Here is a 13,921-nt window from a genome sequence, read left to right as displayed (position 1 = left end):
GCATTTATCAGTATTGAAGTTTTGAACCTCTGGAGTTATATCTGATACCAGTCTATCCTGTACTATGAAGTCTGTGAATGAGGCATAGCTGTCTGTAATTTTAACTGGAAACTTATTAATGAACTGTCAGTAATCTTGGGATTAGGACTGTCAAACTGATACACCCTAGTCATCAAACATTGCCATATCTGAGAAAGATAAATTTAAGAAGTGAGACAGCTTTCCAGCTACCTAGGCAGCAATTCCAAGTCTTTCTGTGGTCGTTGCAGGTCTGTGTGTGTGTGTGTGGGGGGGGGGTGGGGAGTGGAGGGTGGGGGTGGGGCAGAAGCCCCAAAGGAAGCATTTGTTCAGCTTGATAGACCCAGAAGATCTGACAGATTTTTCTGTGGAGTAGGAATTTGGGGAGGTCGTCCTACCTGTCTTGGCAGAGAAGACAATCTATCCCCGTTGCTCCTCTTTATTCATGGTCTGGACAGTTTCTCAGCATTTTGCTGCATGGCTGGCCTTGTCATAAGCTTCCAGGTGAAGGTTCTGTGGCCATCTATCTTCTTGGGAGAAGATACAGGATGCTGCTGCCAGGAGCTGACCTGTCTCTTTACCATAAAAACCTTTTCTATTAAATGCCATATTCTCAGATCTCTACAGGTGTTTGAGGACTGGGGGAACAAAATCTGTTAGATGTTTTCATAACTTTGAGAGCATATATATGACTTAAATCTGAATATACAGGTTTCCCGATTAGTTACAGCTTAATGAAATTAGCAAGGACAGGGGAACTAATCTTTGAGTACAGCCAGATTATAATCTTGAATGAATTATATAGAAATAATTATTTCTTAAGCTGTCTCCTGAGAAGGCAAAGAAGAGTGACAGGGAAAGATCCCACAGCCAAATGAGAGCAGGAGAAAAGGAGCTTGTGGGTCAGGGTGCAGCCCAACTCTGAGAAGAGGACTCTCTGAGAAGAGGAAAAGGACCCTCTTGGCCTCTATGCCAGGGTTTCCACCCCTAACCTGCCCTCCAGCCTGTCTTGGGAACAGGGAGCACAGGACGATGTATTCTCCATAGCTGCTTCAAGCTGAACTGCGGTGCAGGTGTTCAGGACCCAGGCAATGGGGTATTTATCATATGACCTAGTAGTAGAGGAAGAAAATAATTATGTTTTGCTGAACTGATCCACCATCAACCTTCAGCAGCTCCATGTCTCATAAGTTGAAGTCAGTAGCTGATGGCTGGATATGTCAGTCAGCCAGATGGAAGCCCACTGAAACAGATGCAGGCTAGAGACAAGAGCAGACTCATACCTATAGGTTTAAAATCCCGAGCTTGTGATCCAAATAGCATCAGAATTGTATTAGTGTTAAAATCTGAAATTTAAAATCTGAAGCATTAGTACTGCCACCCTATCCCGGCATTGGAGCATGCTGTCCCCGCTCACCCGAATGGCTGCCCAGGCTGCAACTGAAATTTCCTCTGCCCAGACATCTGGAGCCTGAGAGAGGCAACTGGGGAGCACCAGGCCAGGGCCGGAGGACTTTTCCTCAGCCCATAAAACAATGGTGAAACAATGCGTGATGGGAGGCAATTCCCTAACCTCCTTCCATACCAATGGCCTGAGCACTGGGTGCCCTGCGCAAGCTGCCTTTTGTAAAGATGGCGATGAGGTCATATGACCTGCCTGTTTTGACCTCAGCCAAGATGGTGGCTAGACCTTGTGGTTACCCTTATATAAGATGGCGGCTTGATCACATGGTTGTCCTTATTTAAGATGGCGGCACCTGATCAGGTGGTTGTCCCTATCAAATATGGTGGTGAGCATGTGGTCATGTGATTTTTATTTATTTTTCTTATCAAGACAAACTGAACTGATAAGGAACAGGCAAAGTGAAGCATCCAAAAGTCAATCAGAAACAAGTTAACATGGCCATCTCTCATGCCCCAGTAATGGCAGCAGCAGCAGCAGAGGAAAGGCGGGCTGCTGGAGGAGGGAGGGGTGGGGCTCCAAGTGGTGGCAGAGCAGCTAGTGGAGCCCCAGTCACAGGGCAGCAAGAAGACAGGTTGCTGGAGGGGCTTGGCTTCTCACGGCTCAGCCCCACGGTGGCGGTGGGGGCAGAAATACGGTCAAGTGACCAGATATTTGTGCAGCTGTCCAAGGGCTGCTGAAGGAGGAAGAAGGGGCTCGGCAGCCAGTGGGGTGGGGCTCAGGGTTGCGCACCCAAGTCCTGAGGGTGGAACAGGAGGTCTCGTTAACTGAGTCAGAGGGACAGAGAGAAAAGATTTAAGAGATAGAATTACAGACAAGGAGGGGAATTAGGAGCAAGGGACAGGCAAAGACAGCGAGCTTTGCCTGGCGGGCAATTTTACATGTCATGGAAAGGAACCTGGTGACAAGTGATGATGTAACTGCTTAGCAGAGGATGGAGGAGCACGGGGAGTTGGCAATGAGAAGGGGCTGGGATAGGGCAGGCACATTTTTTCCAGAATGAGGTATAATGACGCAAGATAGTCAATGGACCATCGCCACAGAGGCTATGGGCTGTGGAATTCAGAGGGCACAGGCTGCCTCCATAGGCCGTCACATGGGGTGGGGGCCAAAGGGCTGTGAGCCCGAAAGTGGTGCCAGCGAGTGAAGCGAGACTGACCTCCAGTGTCTCAGAGTCAGTGAGAACGAATGGTGCAAGATAGCTAATGGACCATTGTCACAATGGCTATTGGCCACGGAGGGCATAGGCCCGAGGGGCTTAGAGCCCAAAAGATAAGTGGTACCAGCACCTCGACAGAGCGAGAAGAGCGAATCCTCAGTTGTGGGAAAATGGCCGAAAGGGAAGGGAAGAATCTTACGGATCTGATAGGGTGAAGAGTTTCCCATGGTACTCCAGCCAGAAAAATGGTACAGGGTCCCAAAAGCTCCTCAGACTGCCGGCAGGCAGGAGAAAGCAGTGAGATTGCCTGGCAATGCTGGGTGCTAATGTTATGATTTATTATGCACCCTCCTCCCGGGGTATCCCGATAGTGCTAGGAAACATGCTGGGCAGATGCACGCCATATGGGCATGGCAGTGGCAGTGGCAGCTAGTAATACACAACCCAGATGTTGCATCAATGTGGAGAGTTTATTATAATAGAGAGATAGGGGCAGAGAGACAGAAAGAGGGAGATAGATAGATAGATAGATAGATAGATAGATAGATAGATAGATAGATGGAGGGAGAGAAAGAAAGAGGGGTACACACCTCATGGGAGGAAAAGTGGAAGGAGAGAGTGAGGAAGAGGTGGAATTTTTCCTTAAAAAGAGACTTTACGTCAGGACACAGGGCAGTGCCAAGGAGCGGGTCAGAATATTAGCACCAGGTAACATATTTGAGTGAGTGGATGTGTGTGTGTGTGTGTGTGTGTGTGTGTGTGTGTGTGTGTGTGTGTGTGATTTGTTTTCCTCATTTGCTGTTTCTAGGTGTAATGTACTCCATCACATGAACCTGCGAGGCAAGGAATGCCGAATCATTAGTCTTTGTCTTTGCTGTCAATCTTGGGTTTTATTTGGGAGCTCCCTAAGCTTCCTATGTGCAGCAGTATTCTCTTTGTTTTCTTCAGTAATTTTAATTTACAAAGTACACACTAGAAGAAATATTCAAGTTCCCATGCTGTAAACAATCATGTGAAACCATGCTGCCAATGTCATTCTGAAGAGTGACAGTGAAGAGGAACCCTTCTTTCTCCACAGCCACTCCCGTGTAACCCACCCCTTCCCCGTGAGATTCTTCAAGGTAGCCTGGAATAGGTAAACCAGTGGTGGCCCCTCTGTTGCCAGTAAGTAGGTTAGTAAGCATCATAGACATTTTGTCTGGCCTTCCTGCTCACTTGGCACTTCCCCTCCATTTCTGTTTTCCTCTCTTCTTTCTTCATCCTCTCCCATTTGGAAAAACAAATCGTTCAATTGACTTTATATGCTTCTATCTTCTATTTCATCATTTAATCCAGAGAAACTCCTTGTGGTACTGGTCTTTACAAACTCTCTCTTTACATACTCTCACCTTTTCATCTCCCTCTCGGGAAACTTCTGGAAGTTGGATGCGACCTTATCACTCCACTAGTAGTAAGCATGGCCTCCACTCTGTCAAATCCAAAACCTCTTCATGTTTCACTCCTTAGGAAGACCTAATATCTTACACCTTAATGGCTGTGTTCAGCTGTTCTTTCCTAAATTCCTTTCTCTGTAGGAATTTTGGTTTCCCTTTTCCTTTTAGGCCTGGATGTTGTGCCTGATGCAGTCCTCTTTGTACTCTGGGGTTATCAAGGTGTCAAAAGTAGACTGACCAAATAATTTTCTGTCTAGACCAAGATATTGTCAAGGATCAAAGGGTGGTCAATAAATAACAGACAGCAATCAGAGCTTCTCTAGGCTAAACTGAGATCTTCCTCCAAGGCTTAGGGCTTCATGGAGATCAAAGAAGATTTTGGGCCTAGACGTGAATGAATCTGTGATGAATGAATGAGTCGAGAAGCTTTTTTTTTTTTTTTTTAAAGTTGATCTTCAAGTTGTTTAGCTATTCCTGCTTAGATTCTCAAGTTAATCCAACTTTAAATTCATGTAAGTGTCCAGTTGCCCAAGGAGTAGTTATTGTCAGAGCAGGTTTTGTGTGTGGGAAAAGTGAATGAAGAGGTCTGTGAGGAAAAGGCAGGACTGGTTGGACAAGGTCTTGTAATACTCCCTGGGTTCCAGTCACTGGATCTACCTTTTAAAGTAAAGATGAACATGGTGCTGAAACCGCCTCCAGGCTCTTCTCAGCCCTGGGTTTCTCAAGATCAGATACACTGACTGGCCAGCTGGGTAAGCAGTCAGGATGAAGTTGCACAGAGTATTCCAGAAACTGTAGGTATCGAAGATGCTTAACATGGAAATAAATAGAGCCAGTGCGTTGATAATGTAGAGAATGAGAGAGTAGGTGGTTGACTTGATGGCATCCAAGTGAGCCTCCATGCTGGAGTCCCTGGAGCCTGTGGTGCTGTTTTCCATGTGCAGGGTGTGCCTCTTGAGTGAGACGATCAGCAGAGTGGCTGCCATGATGAACATGATCAATGGAATGAAGATCCCCACATAATATAAAAAAGCCAGGCTGAGCACATTGGTCTCAGAGAAGTACTCCTTCCTTGTGGAGTTGGAGGAAGGGATGGGAACAGAATTGTTCACATACACATTGAAGATGTCTTTCGAGAAGAAGGAGCTCAAGCTGAAGGAAACCAACACTGACAGACTCATGAGCTGAGGTATTAGCACTATGATTTTCCGCTTCATCATAAGGAACAAAGGGTTAGTGAAGTTTGCAATTTTAAGACAATAGAAGACATTGAGCCAGGCAGCAAACCAGAGGTTACAATAGCTCAGAAACACGGTGGTGGCTTTGAAGAGTCTATACACAAAATTTTGGTTATAAATGATCCTGAAGAATAGACTATAAGTAACATCTACCATTATCCAAATCTGTAACAAGAGCCTAGAAAAACTCAGCATCAACATAAGTTGGTCACCAGTCGGGAATCTTTTGCTCCTGACCCATTCAGTCCCATAGATGACTGTGATGAAGCCATTGCCAGTGATGCCAATGATACAGTCTATTGTAGAGACCACAAAAGTGATAAAGATCTTATACCTGGAAGCATGATTGTCAGTAGCAATTGTGGTTACCATTGCCATTCTGTCTGACTCTGACTTTCAGGTTACTCACCGAGAAGTGATAGCTGTTGTATAATCCTCCCCACAGTCAACATCACGGCCAAACTCCCCCTCGTAGTTGACAGTCATGTCCTGTTTTTCTTCATTTGCTTGTCACATGACCACAAGTAAGAGGCTTGACATGCAAATTATGAAAGGATTTGGTTACTGGCTCTGACTCCATTTCATAAACACCCATTTGTTTAGGGGGTTTTCAGAAGCTTATTAAACCAAATTTACAATGAATGTCTAGCACAGCATCTTCCCATCTCATTTATTTTAGTTCATATTCACCAGAATCCCAAGTTAGGAATTTCAGTGTCCCGTGGTTTTTTATTTTTAGCTTATCTCACAAGACTAGGGCTACTTGTTATTATTTGTAAAAACATATTGCCGTCTCATGTTTCCTTTCTATGTTGCCCAGTCTAGCTTATGATTCTCTTGCTACTGCTGCCTAAATAGCAGGGATGATAGGCATGCAACCACTGTGCTCAGTCTTCTTGCATTCTTTCCTATTGCCTTTGTTTTGCAAGAAGATTTAGTTTTACAGTTACCATGCAAGCAAAGGACAAACTCATTTTAGCACACACATGAACATCCTTCACTTAGAATGAAGCTTCTTCTGGAAAGGCCTCAAGCAGTACACAGTAAAGACTAAGCGGGATGATGACACAGTCTTTTTCTGAGAAGATGGCTTTGTCTACCTCTGGTCATTGGATAGATGTAGGAGTGTGAATGAACCTATCTGTCCTGTGAGGACCAGCAGGCTGCTTGGTGTGGGTGCATGCACCTGGTTACCTGGTCCTCCCAGCAGCACCAGAACCCTTCAAGGCAGCCAGAAGATTTTTAGTTTGTTTTTGAGCTTGCATGGTGATTTGATTGAATCTGGTCAATGGTTTTGTGCCATCTTGTCAACTTGTCACAAGTTAAAGTCATCAGAGAGAAGGGAGCCTTAACTGAGAAAATGCTTCTATAAGATTGGGTTGTAGGCAGAGTTGGAGAGCTGGCTCAGACATTAAAGGCTAGGCTCACAGCTCACAACCAAAAATATAAGATTTAGTTGTAAGCCAGCCTGTAGAGCATTTTCTTAATAAAGGATTAATGGATGGGGGGAGGGTACAGCCCCTTGTGGGTGGTGGCATCTCTGAGCTGGTGGTCCTGGGTTCTATAAGAAAGCAGACTGAGCAAGCCACAAGGAGCAAACCAGTAAGCGGCACTCCCCGACAGCCTCTGTGTCAGCTCCTGCCTTCAGCTTCTTGCCCTGCTTGAGTTCCTGCCCCACTGCTTTTGAAGATGGGCAGTTCTATGGAACTGTGAATGAAATAAACCCTGTCCTCCCCAAGTTGCTTTTGGTCTCGGTGTTTCATCATAGCAATAGTAGCTCTAATTAAGACAGATTGCTTGTTTTAAACAAGGAATATGCTTTTCAGTAGAACGGTATATGGTCCAGTTCTCAACACCCGTTGACATCCAGATTTGGTGTCAGCCGCCATTTGCTTATGAGCTTGTCCTATTAGGTGAAAAGGATGATAAATCATGACTTTCCACAACCCCAAATTAATTTGATTTAAAATAAAGAAGTTAAAAGTTTATTATATGAAACTGAGTTGTATAGCTGGATGCAGTGGAATTTGCTTATTATTTCAATATTCAAGATGCTCAAACAAGAGAATAGCAAGTCTGAGGATACATCAAGTTTCATACCGCAAGACTGTGTCCCAAACAAACAAAACAAAAATGAAACCCAGCCAAATCATATTGTGTTACTTGATCATGTTTGCATAAAAACACTACTAGACAAAGATGGATATCACAAAATGACTAAAGTATTCTACAGAAAAAAAGAAACCTGAATATCAACATAGAGACTTACACAAGAAAATTCATAAATGCTTTAGTCATCACAGACAGCAACAGGAAATAGTATTTATTGACCAGTTTCACATTTCCTGTAAGAGGTTCACTGGCTTCAGTTACTTCTCCTAGGAGAGGAGCAGAGTGATTGTCAGCAACTCTTACATATTAGAGAGCACCAACCTTTATCTTTGTATTTTGACTCAACCTACATAAGTTTGCAATAAATCTCACATGTAGCTGTTGATTTCTACCCTTCTGGTACCATTTCAGTTGATTTTCAGTCATGCCTTTCTTTCCTCTTAGGATGTGAGAGCGAAAGGGCATGCTAGGCAGGATCTGCCTGTAGCCACAGAGACTTGAGCAAGAGGGCAAGGGAGGGCAGCAGGCAGTGGTTCTGGGGGTGGGTGCTCAGGATCTACATAGGCTGCAAGTCGAAAGTTGCCAAATCCAAACCACTCAAAGTGTTCTCTTTGTAGTGGTGCCAACCCATTTTTTTTTTTTTAAAGTCTGGAAAGCTAGAATGGAGGTGCAATGACTTGAATGTGATTCCTGATGTCCATATGTTGGAAACCTTTTCCCCAAATGCAACAATGTTGAGAGGTGGGATTTAAAAATATATATATTTTCATTTATTCTTAGAGAATTTCATAAATCTATATGATGTAATTTGAGCACATCCATCCTCTCGAACTCCTCCCAGATGTCCCCAACGCATTTCCCACCCAACTTTATGTCCTTTTTAATGACATTCTGAGTCTAACTAGTGCTATGTGAAATTATGTACATGAGTGTAGTGTCATCCTCTGGAGTGTGGACCAGCCTATCAGGGGCCACACAACCAAAGAAAACTGACTTTTCATTCCCCAGTACCTATCAGCCACCAATATTTCCTCAGCTGAGGGTGGGGCATTGTGCGATCCTCTCTCACATGTGCTGGAATTGTGAGTGACTTAGTCTTGTGCATCTACCACAGATGCTATGAGAGTGAGTGCAATCCACAGTGCTAGCTTGACTAGAAGACACTGTTTCCCAGCACTCCTCTCCAACCTCTGACTCTTACAATCTTTCTACCCTCTCTTACAAGATGTTGCAAGATGAGCCTGTGGGGAGGAGGTGTGATATAGTTGTCTCATCTAATCTGAACACTTGAGAGAGAATTTTAAGAGGTGATTAGGTCATAGGAGTTCTGCCCTCATGAATAGATTGATATTATTTCAAGCAGTGTGTTTATTATAGAAATTAGTTCATCCACTTCCTGCTGACTTTTTTTTTCTGCCATCTTCCATGGAAGAATGCAGCAAAAAGGTCTTTGCCAGATGAAGAATACCTGGCCTTGTAATTCTTGGATTCTAGAACTTTAATAAATTTCTAGCTGGGCAGTGGTGGCACACATTTTTAATCCCAGCATTTGGGAAGCAGAGGCAGACAGATCTCTGGGTTTGAGGCCAGCCTGGTCTGTAGAGCATGTTCCAGGACAGCCAGGGTGACACAGAGAAACTTTGTCTTCAAAAAGAAAAAACAAAAAAACAAACAACAACAAAAATTCTAATCTTAATAAATTGCCTTACTAGTGGGAATCTATTATGATAGCATAAAATTGACCAAGATAGGAGGGATCTGTATTTCAGGGAAGATCCTACAATGAACCATAGCTGTTAGGTTGAAAAATTTCATTAGATTTGGAAGAGTATTTAATTAGGAAAAATATTTTTCTCTCCATCAACACATAGATAGAAAATGTCTTTTTGAGTTGGAGAGGAAAGAACAAGAGGAGGAGGAAGAGGAGGGAGGAGCTCTATGATAGAGACCTGTGCCCTGAGCACGTCCTTAAGACTTCATAGGAGTGTCAAAGGTGGACAGGGCTGCAGAAACACCCCTTAGGAAAACTGCTAAACCCTCGTAGCACCCACAGGAAAGAGTTGGAAATCCACTGAAAAAACTGGTGAATCCCAAAGAGAGCAAGAGGCCATATCCAGGAAACTTAAAAAGTGGTTCTGACAAGATGTCAACCATTCAGTTAAAGTCAATGGAAGACTGTGGGACAGACTCCATCCCCGCTCCCTATAACCTCTACCATGTCATGTAAGTATGACACTTAAGGGTATGGATTTCATCTCAGCAAGAGCAGGAAGGATAACTCTTGAGAAAATCCACTAAGGACCTGTATAATAAGGCTGGTATAACTAAGAAAATATTAAAATATAATTACCCGATGGGTAATGTCAACTCATATAAGGGGATTAAGTAAGTCAACATGGGCTTTGAGTGCTGTTGAATTCCCCCCTTTGTCATCCCACAATGATGTATTGGTCAGTTTTTATATTTTCTAATAAAATTATTAACAGTTCAGTTTATTTTCGTATTTGACTTAAATCTTATCTTCCCCCTTTCTTTTACTTAGTAGCTCAGACTCTGTCTGCCTGGATTGACTGCCATGGGATGGGCTCTTGGACATCCATCTTTCTCTTTTCAAGTACTAGCTGGGGTGGGAGACAAGAGAGAGTGTCTATTTCATTGGCTGCTCTTATCGGCATGTTTTCCTGGGACTGTTGCTTCCTTGGCCAACATCATCTGGCTATCTAACTCTTCTGAATGTCAGGCATCCATATGTTGGCTTTTGTGTGATAACATGAGTTGAATTCTTCAAGTGGCTTTGTAGCAGACTCCAGCCTGTTGCCTATAACCCTTCTTTTTTATGTAAATAGATTTACTTTAACCCCTCCCCCTTGTTTTGTAAATAGATTTAGGAAGAAGCTTGCCATTAGATCCGGGCTGGTTGTAGAAGAGCTGGTACTGAAACCTCTTAATGAGCTTTCTAGCTGGCATTTAGTATAAGTCACTGGCTGTTTTTTTGACCTATCTTCCTCAGGTCTATATAGTGTCACTGAATTTCCCCAAGGACTCATGAAAAACATCCGTGTCCCCATGCCACTTTAATGGATTTTGAAAATTTCTTCTCGAGAATAACTGAATATTGGCATTTTAAATCTCTATTTTTCCTTGTAAGGCATCAGAGGTACAGAGGATATGTTAAGACCCACCACCCATTAAGGGGACTTATCATATGGACTCTAGAGTCAATTCTGAGACAGTAGAAACAATGGCACTCTGTACTCTCAGTGAATTTTTGGAGAAGACTAAAAAATTGTATTCTTCTATCAGATATAAAGAAATACAATTGAATGGCTAAGGTATAGGAAATAATTATAATATTTTACAAAACAAAGCTTTTGGTTTGTGGAGTCACATCCATAATATAGTGTTAGAAAGCAGCACAATTGTTGGATACATATCTCTATAAAAAGTAGGGAAAGAAAAGTAGAGCCTAGAGGGGCATATGTTCCACCTTGTCCATCAATGAGTATTTTATGTGTGTATTTGACAAAGGGTAATGAAAGAAAATAGCCTGGAAGCCATTATGAAACAAGCTACTGTAGGAACAAAGACCAGAGACATGGAAAAAATAATGTACTACCCAAATCTAATAAAGTGAGAAGACAATCAAAACATCAGCAAGATTTTACCTTGGTTGTCTATAAAATAAGCAGTTATATATTTAAGTGAAATATCTACCCAGAGCATGAAATTTGTCACAGATAGCAAGTTGTGGAAGTGTCTATTGGATGTATTGGAAATCCTATAAAGGTATTAACAAATGTGCAGTATTAACAATGTGCAAATATACATGTGACCAGTAACATTGTTGCTAACATGCTAAATGACATTGCTATAGTCATGCTATATAAATATGGCTAAGAAATTGAAAGATAATTTATGCAAAAACGTTTGCTTTTGCATATTATCCAATTCATATTTAAAATATGTTAATGTAATAATTAACTTTATTTCTTCACCATGGGGCTGCAAATTATTACGACTGGAAATATTTTGGACAGTGTGAAGTACTGCAACAATGAGAAGCAATTCAGAAATTAGCTTTTGTGAAAAGGGCAGCTTTTGAACAATTGGATATGTATGTGTGTGCCTGTGTGATGCCATTTCTGGGATGTATGGAGTTAATACTGGACTCGCACTGAAACTTGAGTTTTATGTGGCAAGTTATGTAAGGACACAGGCTTTGCATATGCTCATTTGCATTATTCAACAGGCATTGCTTTTTGCTAGAAGTTAAAAATGGAAGATGCCACAGACATTGCTCACCACTTGCACTGAGTTTCCTGGCCAAGCTGGAGACACAGACTTGACAATCAGTTACATAGCACATAGTCCACTCACTGCACACAGGGCAGGAGGCTCAGTTACAGCAGAACAAAAGAACTGCTGTTGGTCTGTTGAAAGAGATAAACTTACATCATCTGATGGGAAAAAAATGTGTTTATGCTGAGCAGTAAAGATTGTTATCACACAATTGGTCTTTTGAGTGAACAAACCCTGTGAATGTTTCCCTCAAAGGCAACCACAGTGGTTATAAGACACTATGTGGAGATGCATCTGGCATTTCATCTCTAAGTCCTTTTTTGTGTATATTAGTTTTTAGGAATGTTATTGATGAAGCCTGTGTTATTCTCTCCAAATGGTTATTGAGTTCAGATTCGTGGAGGCCTTCTCCTGTGGTTCAGGGAGCCACAAAGTCATACTTGTGCAGTGAAGGCTAATCCCTGGTGTCACAGATGATGTGACGATGGAAGGCTAAGTGCCTATAAACACTTTAACAATCATGTGAAGATTCACTTTGGAAAGTTGTGATAGTTAGTGCTGATTGCCAACTTGGCAAGATCTAGAACTTTCTAGGAGCAAATCTGAGCATGTTTGTCAGGGAGTTTCTAATTAGATTAACCGAGGCAGGAAGACTCTCTTTAACTGTGGGCAGTTCCATGAATGGAGATTCTGGAAGGAACCAAGAGGAGAAAGGCACCGGGGTACCAACATTTGCTCTCTCTGCATCCTGACTGTGGACCCAATGTGACCAGTCCCCATACCCCCCTGCCTGGCCCCTCTTTCTTCAGTGGACTGTATGTCCCTCTTGTCAAAGTGTAAAGAAAGCTTACCTTCCTTAAGTTGGCTGGCCAGATATTTTGTCACAGTGGTAAGAAAAACAACTAATATGAAAATACTTACCTTTTTACCAATTATTTTTTAAATAATGTTTTTACTTATTCTTTGAAACTTTCATGCATGTGTACAACATATCTTGAGTGTATCCACCTTCCACTCTCCAACTCCCTTAGGCCCACCCAACACTTTTCCCTCCTAATTTCAGATTTATTCACTTATTTTCCTTTGAGACCAGGTATCACTGCCCATACGTGCATGAGTGTGGGGGGCCATCCACTGGCAAGTGGGCAACATATCAGTAGCCGGAATCTGAAAGGAAAGTGACTGTCCTTCCCCCAGCAGTCATCAACTGCCAATAACCCCTCAGCTAAGAATGGGACCAGATAGCCTCTCTCAATATGCGTTTAAAATAAAGCCCAATAAGTAGCTTTGTGAACAGTTCTTTTCCATTGTTCAACTACATAGAGCTGAATATTTGCCATAGTGAACCGTTTCTAACGAAGGCTGAATTCTTGTTTATATTGCAACGTGACATATTCAACATGTAGTTTTGGTGTCAAAGGAAAGTAAAAAATTTCTGGGTTAAAACAAAACATAATATATTGTGAGAGAAATGTTTACATAAATATTTCTTTTAGCTTTCTCTAAGTAATGAACTTATGACAGTCATCATATGCACACACTTATACATAGTTTGGCAAGCTAAAGTAGTTATTTTCCAGGTAGCTAATTTGAATTTTCTTGTGTCAGCCATACATCTTTATGTCTTTGGTTTCTGTAGATTCAGAAGTCGTCAGTGAATCCCATCAGTGCAAGTCTGGCAGCTTCAAGGAGTTATGTAATGCTTAGCCCTTTTCACCACGAGATGGAGCTGAGGAATGAAGCTTTCTTAAATGGAGCAATTCCTTCCTTCATCCACTGGTGAGCAATCACGTTCTGTCTTTCTTAGTGGGAGCCTTCAGGAAAACCTTCTTTATTTTAGGCAGTTGGCTAAGAGCTTTACCAGCTCAACCTTTTAGGGAGATTTCTCATTTTTTTTATCATGGTCAGTATTATATCTCTTCATTAAGTATTATCTTTTAAAGCAGAATGGCCATACTTATTTTTGAAAAGTAAATTGCAAGTAAAAATTCTAATTTCTGAAGTGAATTTCAGGCAACTACAGAGTCTATTTCTAAAGAAAATAGGAATCAGAATAGAATAATGGCTTGTGAGTGCAGGTGTAACCCTAGAGCACTCCATTCATAGCAAGTAAACTAAGAAGTGAGTCACGTAAGGCTGTACACCCATTGAGATTCTGTTTGGAATATCAAGGAATGAGTTTTGACTGGTGTTTTCATAT

The 13,921-nt window shown here is 42.2% G+C and overlaps 1 protein-coding gene across 1 annotated transcript; it reads right to left on the bottom strand.

Moving 5' to 3' along the window:
- Positions 1 to 4,725: 4,725 nt before the first annotated feature.
- Positions 4,726 to 5,688, bottom strand: Tas2r40 (taste 2 receptor member 40). The gene has a single exon (XM_052719968.1). It carries the CDS (start codon positions 5,686 to 5,688, stop codon positions 4,726 to 4,728), a length of 963 nt encoding a protein of 320 aa, XP_052575928.1.
- Positions 5,689 to 13,921: the final 8,233 nt, after the last annotated feature.

This window comes from Peromyscus californicus, unplaced genomic scaffold (genome assembly GCF_007827085.1).
Source record: "Peromyscus californicus insignis strain IS unplaced genomic scaffold, ASM782708v3 Scaffold_6__1_contigs__length_162567912, whole genome shotgun sequence".
Taxonomy (NCBI): Eukaryota; Metazoa; Chordata; class Mammalia; order Rodentia; family Cricetidae; genus Peromyscus; species Peromyscus californicus.
The sequence above is the reverse complement of the archived record's forward strand: the minus strand, read 5'-3'. Positions and strand labels throughout refer to the sequence as shown.

Excerpts from the sequence above, each read along its gene's own strand:
- Tas2r40 (XM_052719968.1), bottom strand. The coding sequence starts at position 5,688 with ATGGCAATGGTAACCACAATTGCTACTGACAATCATGCTTCCAGGTAT.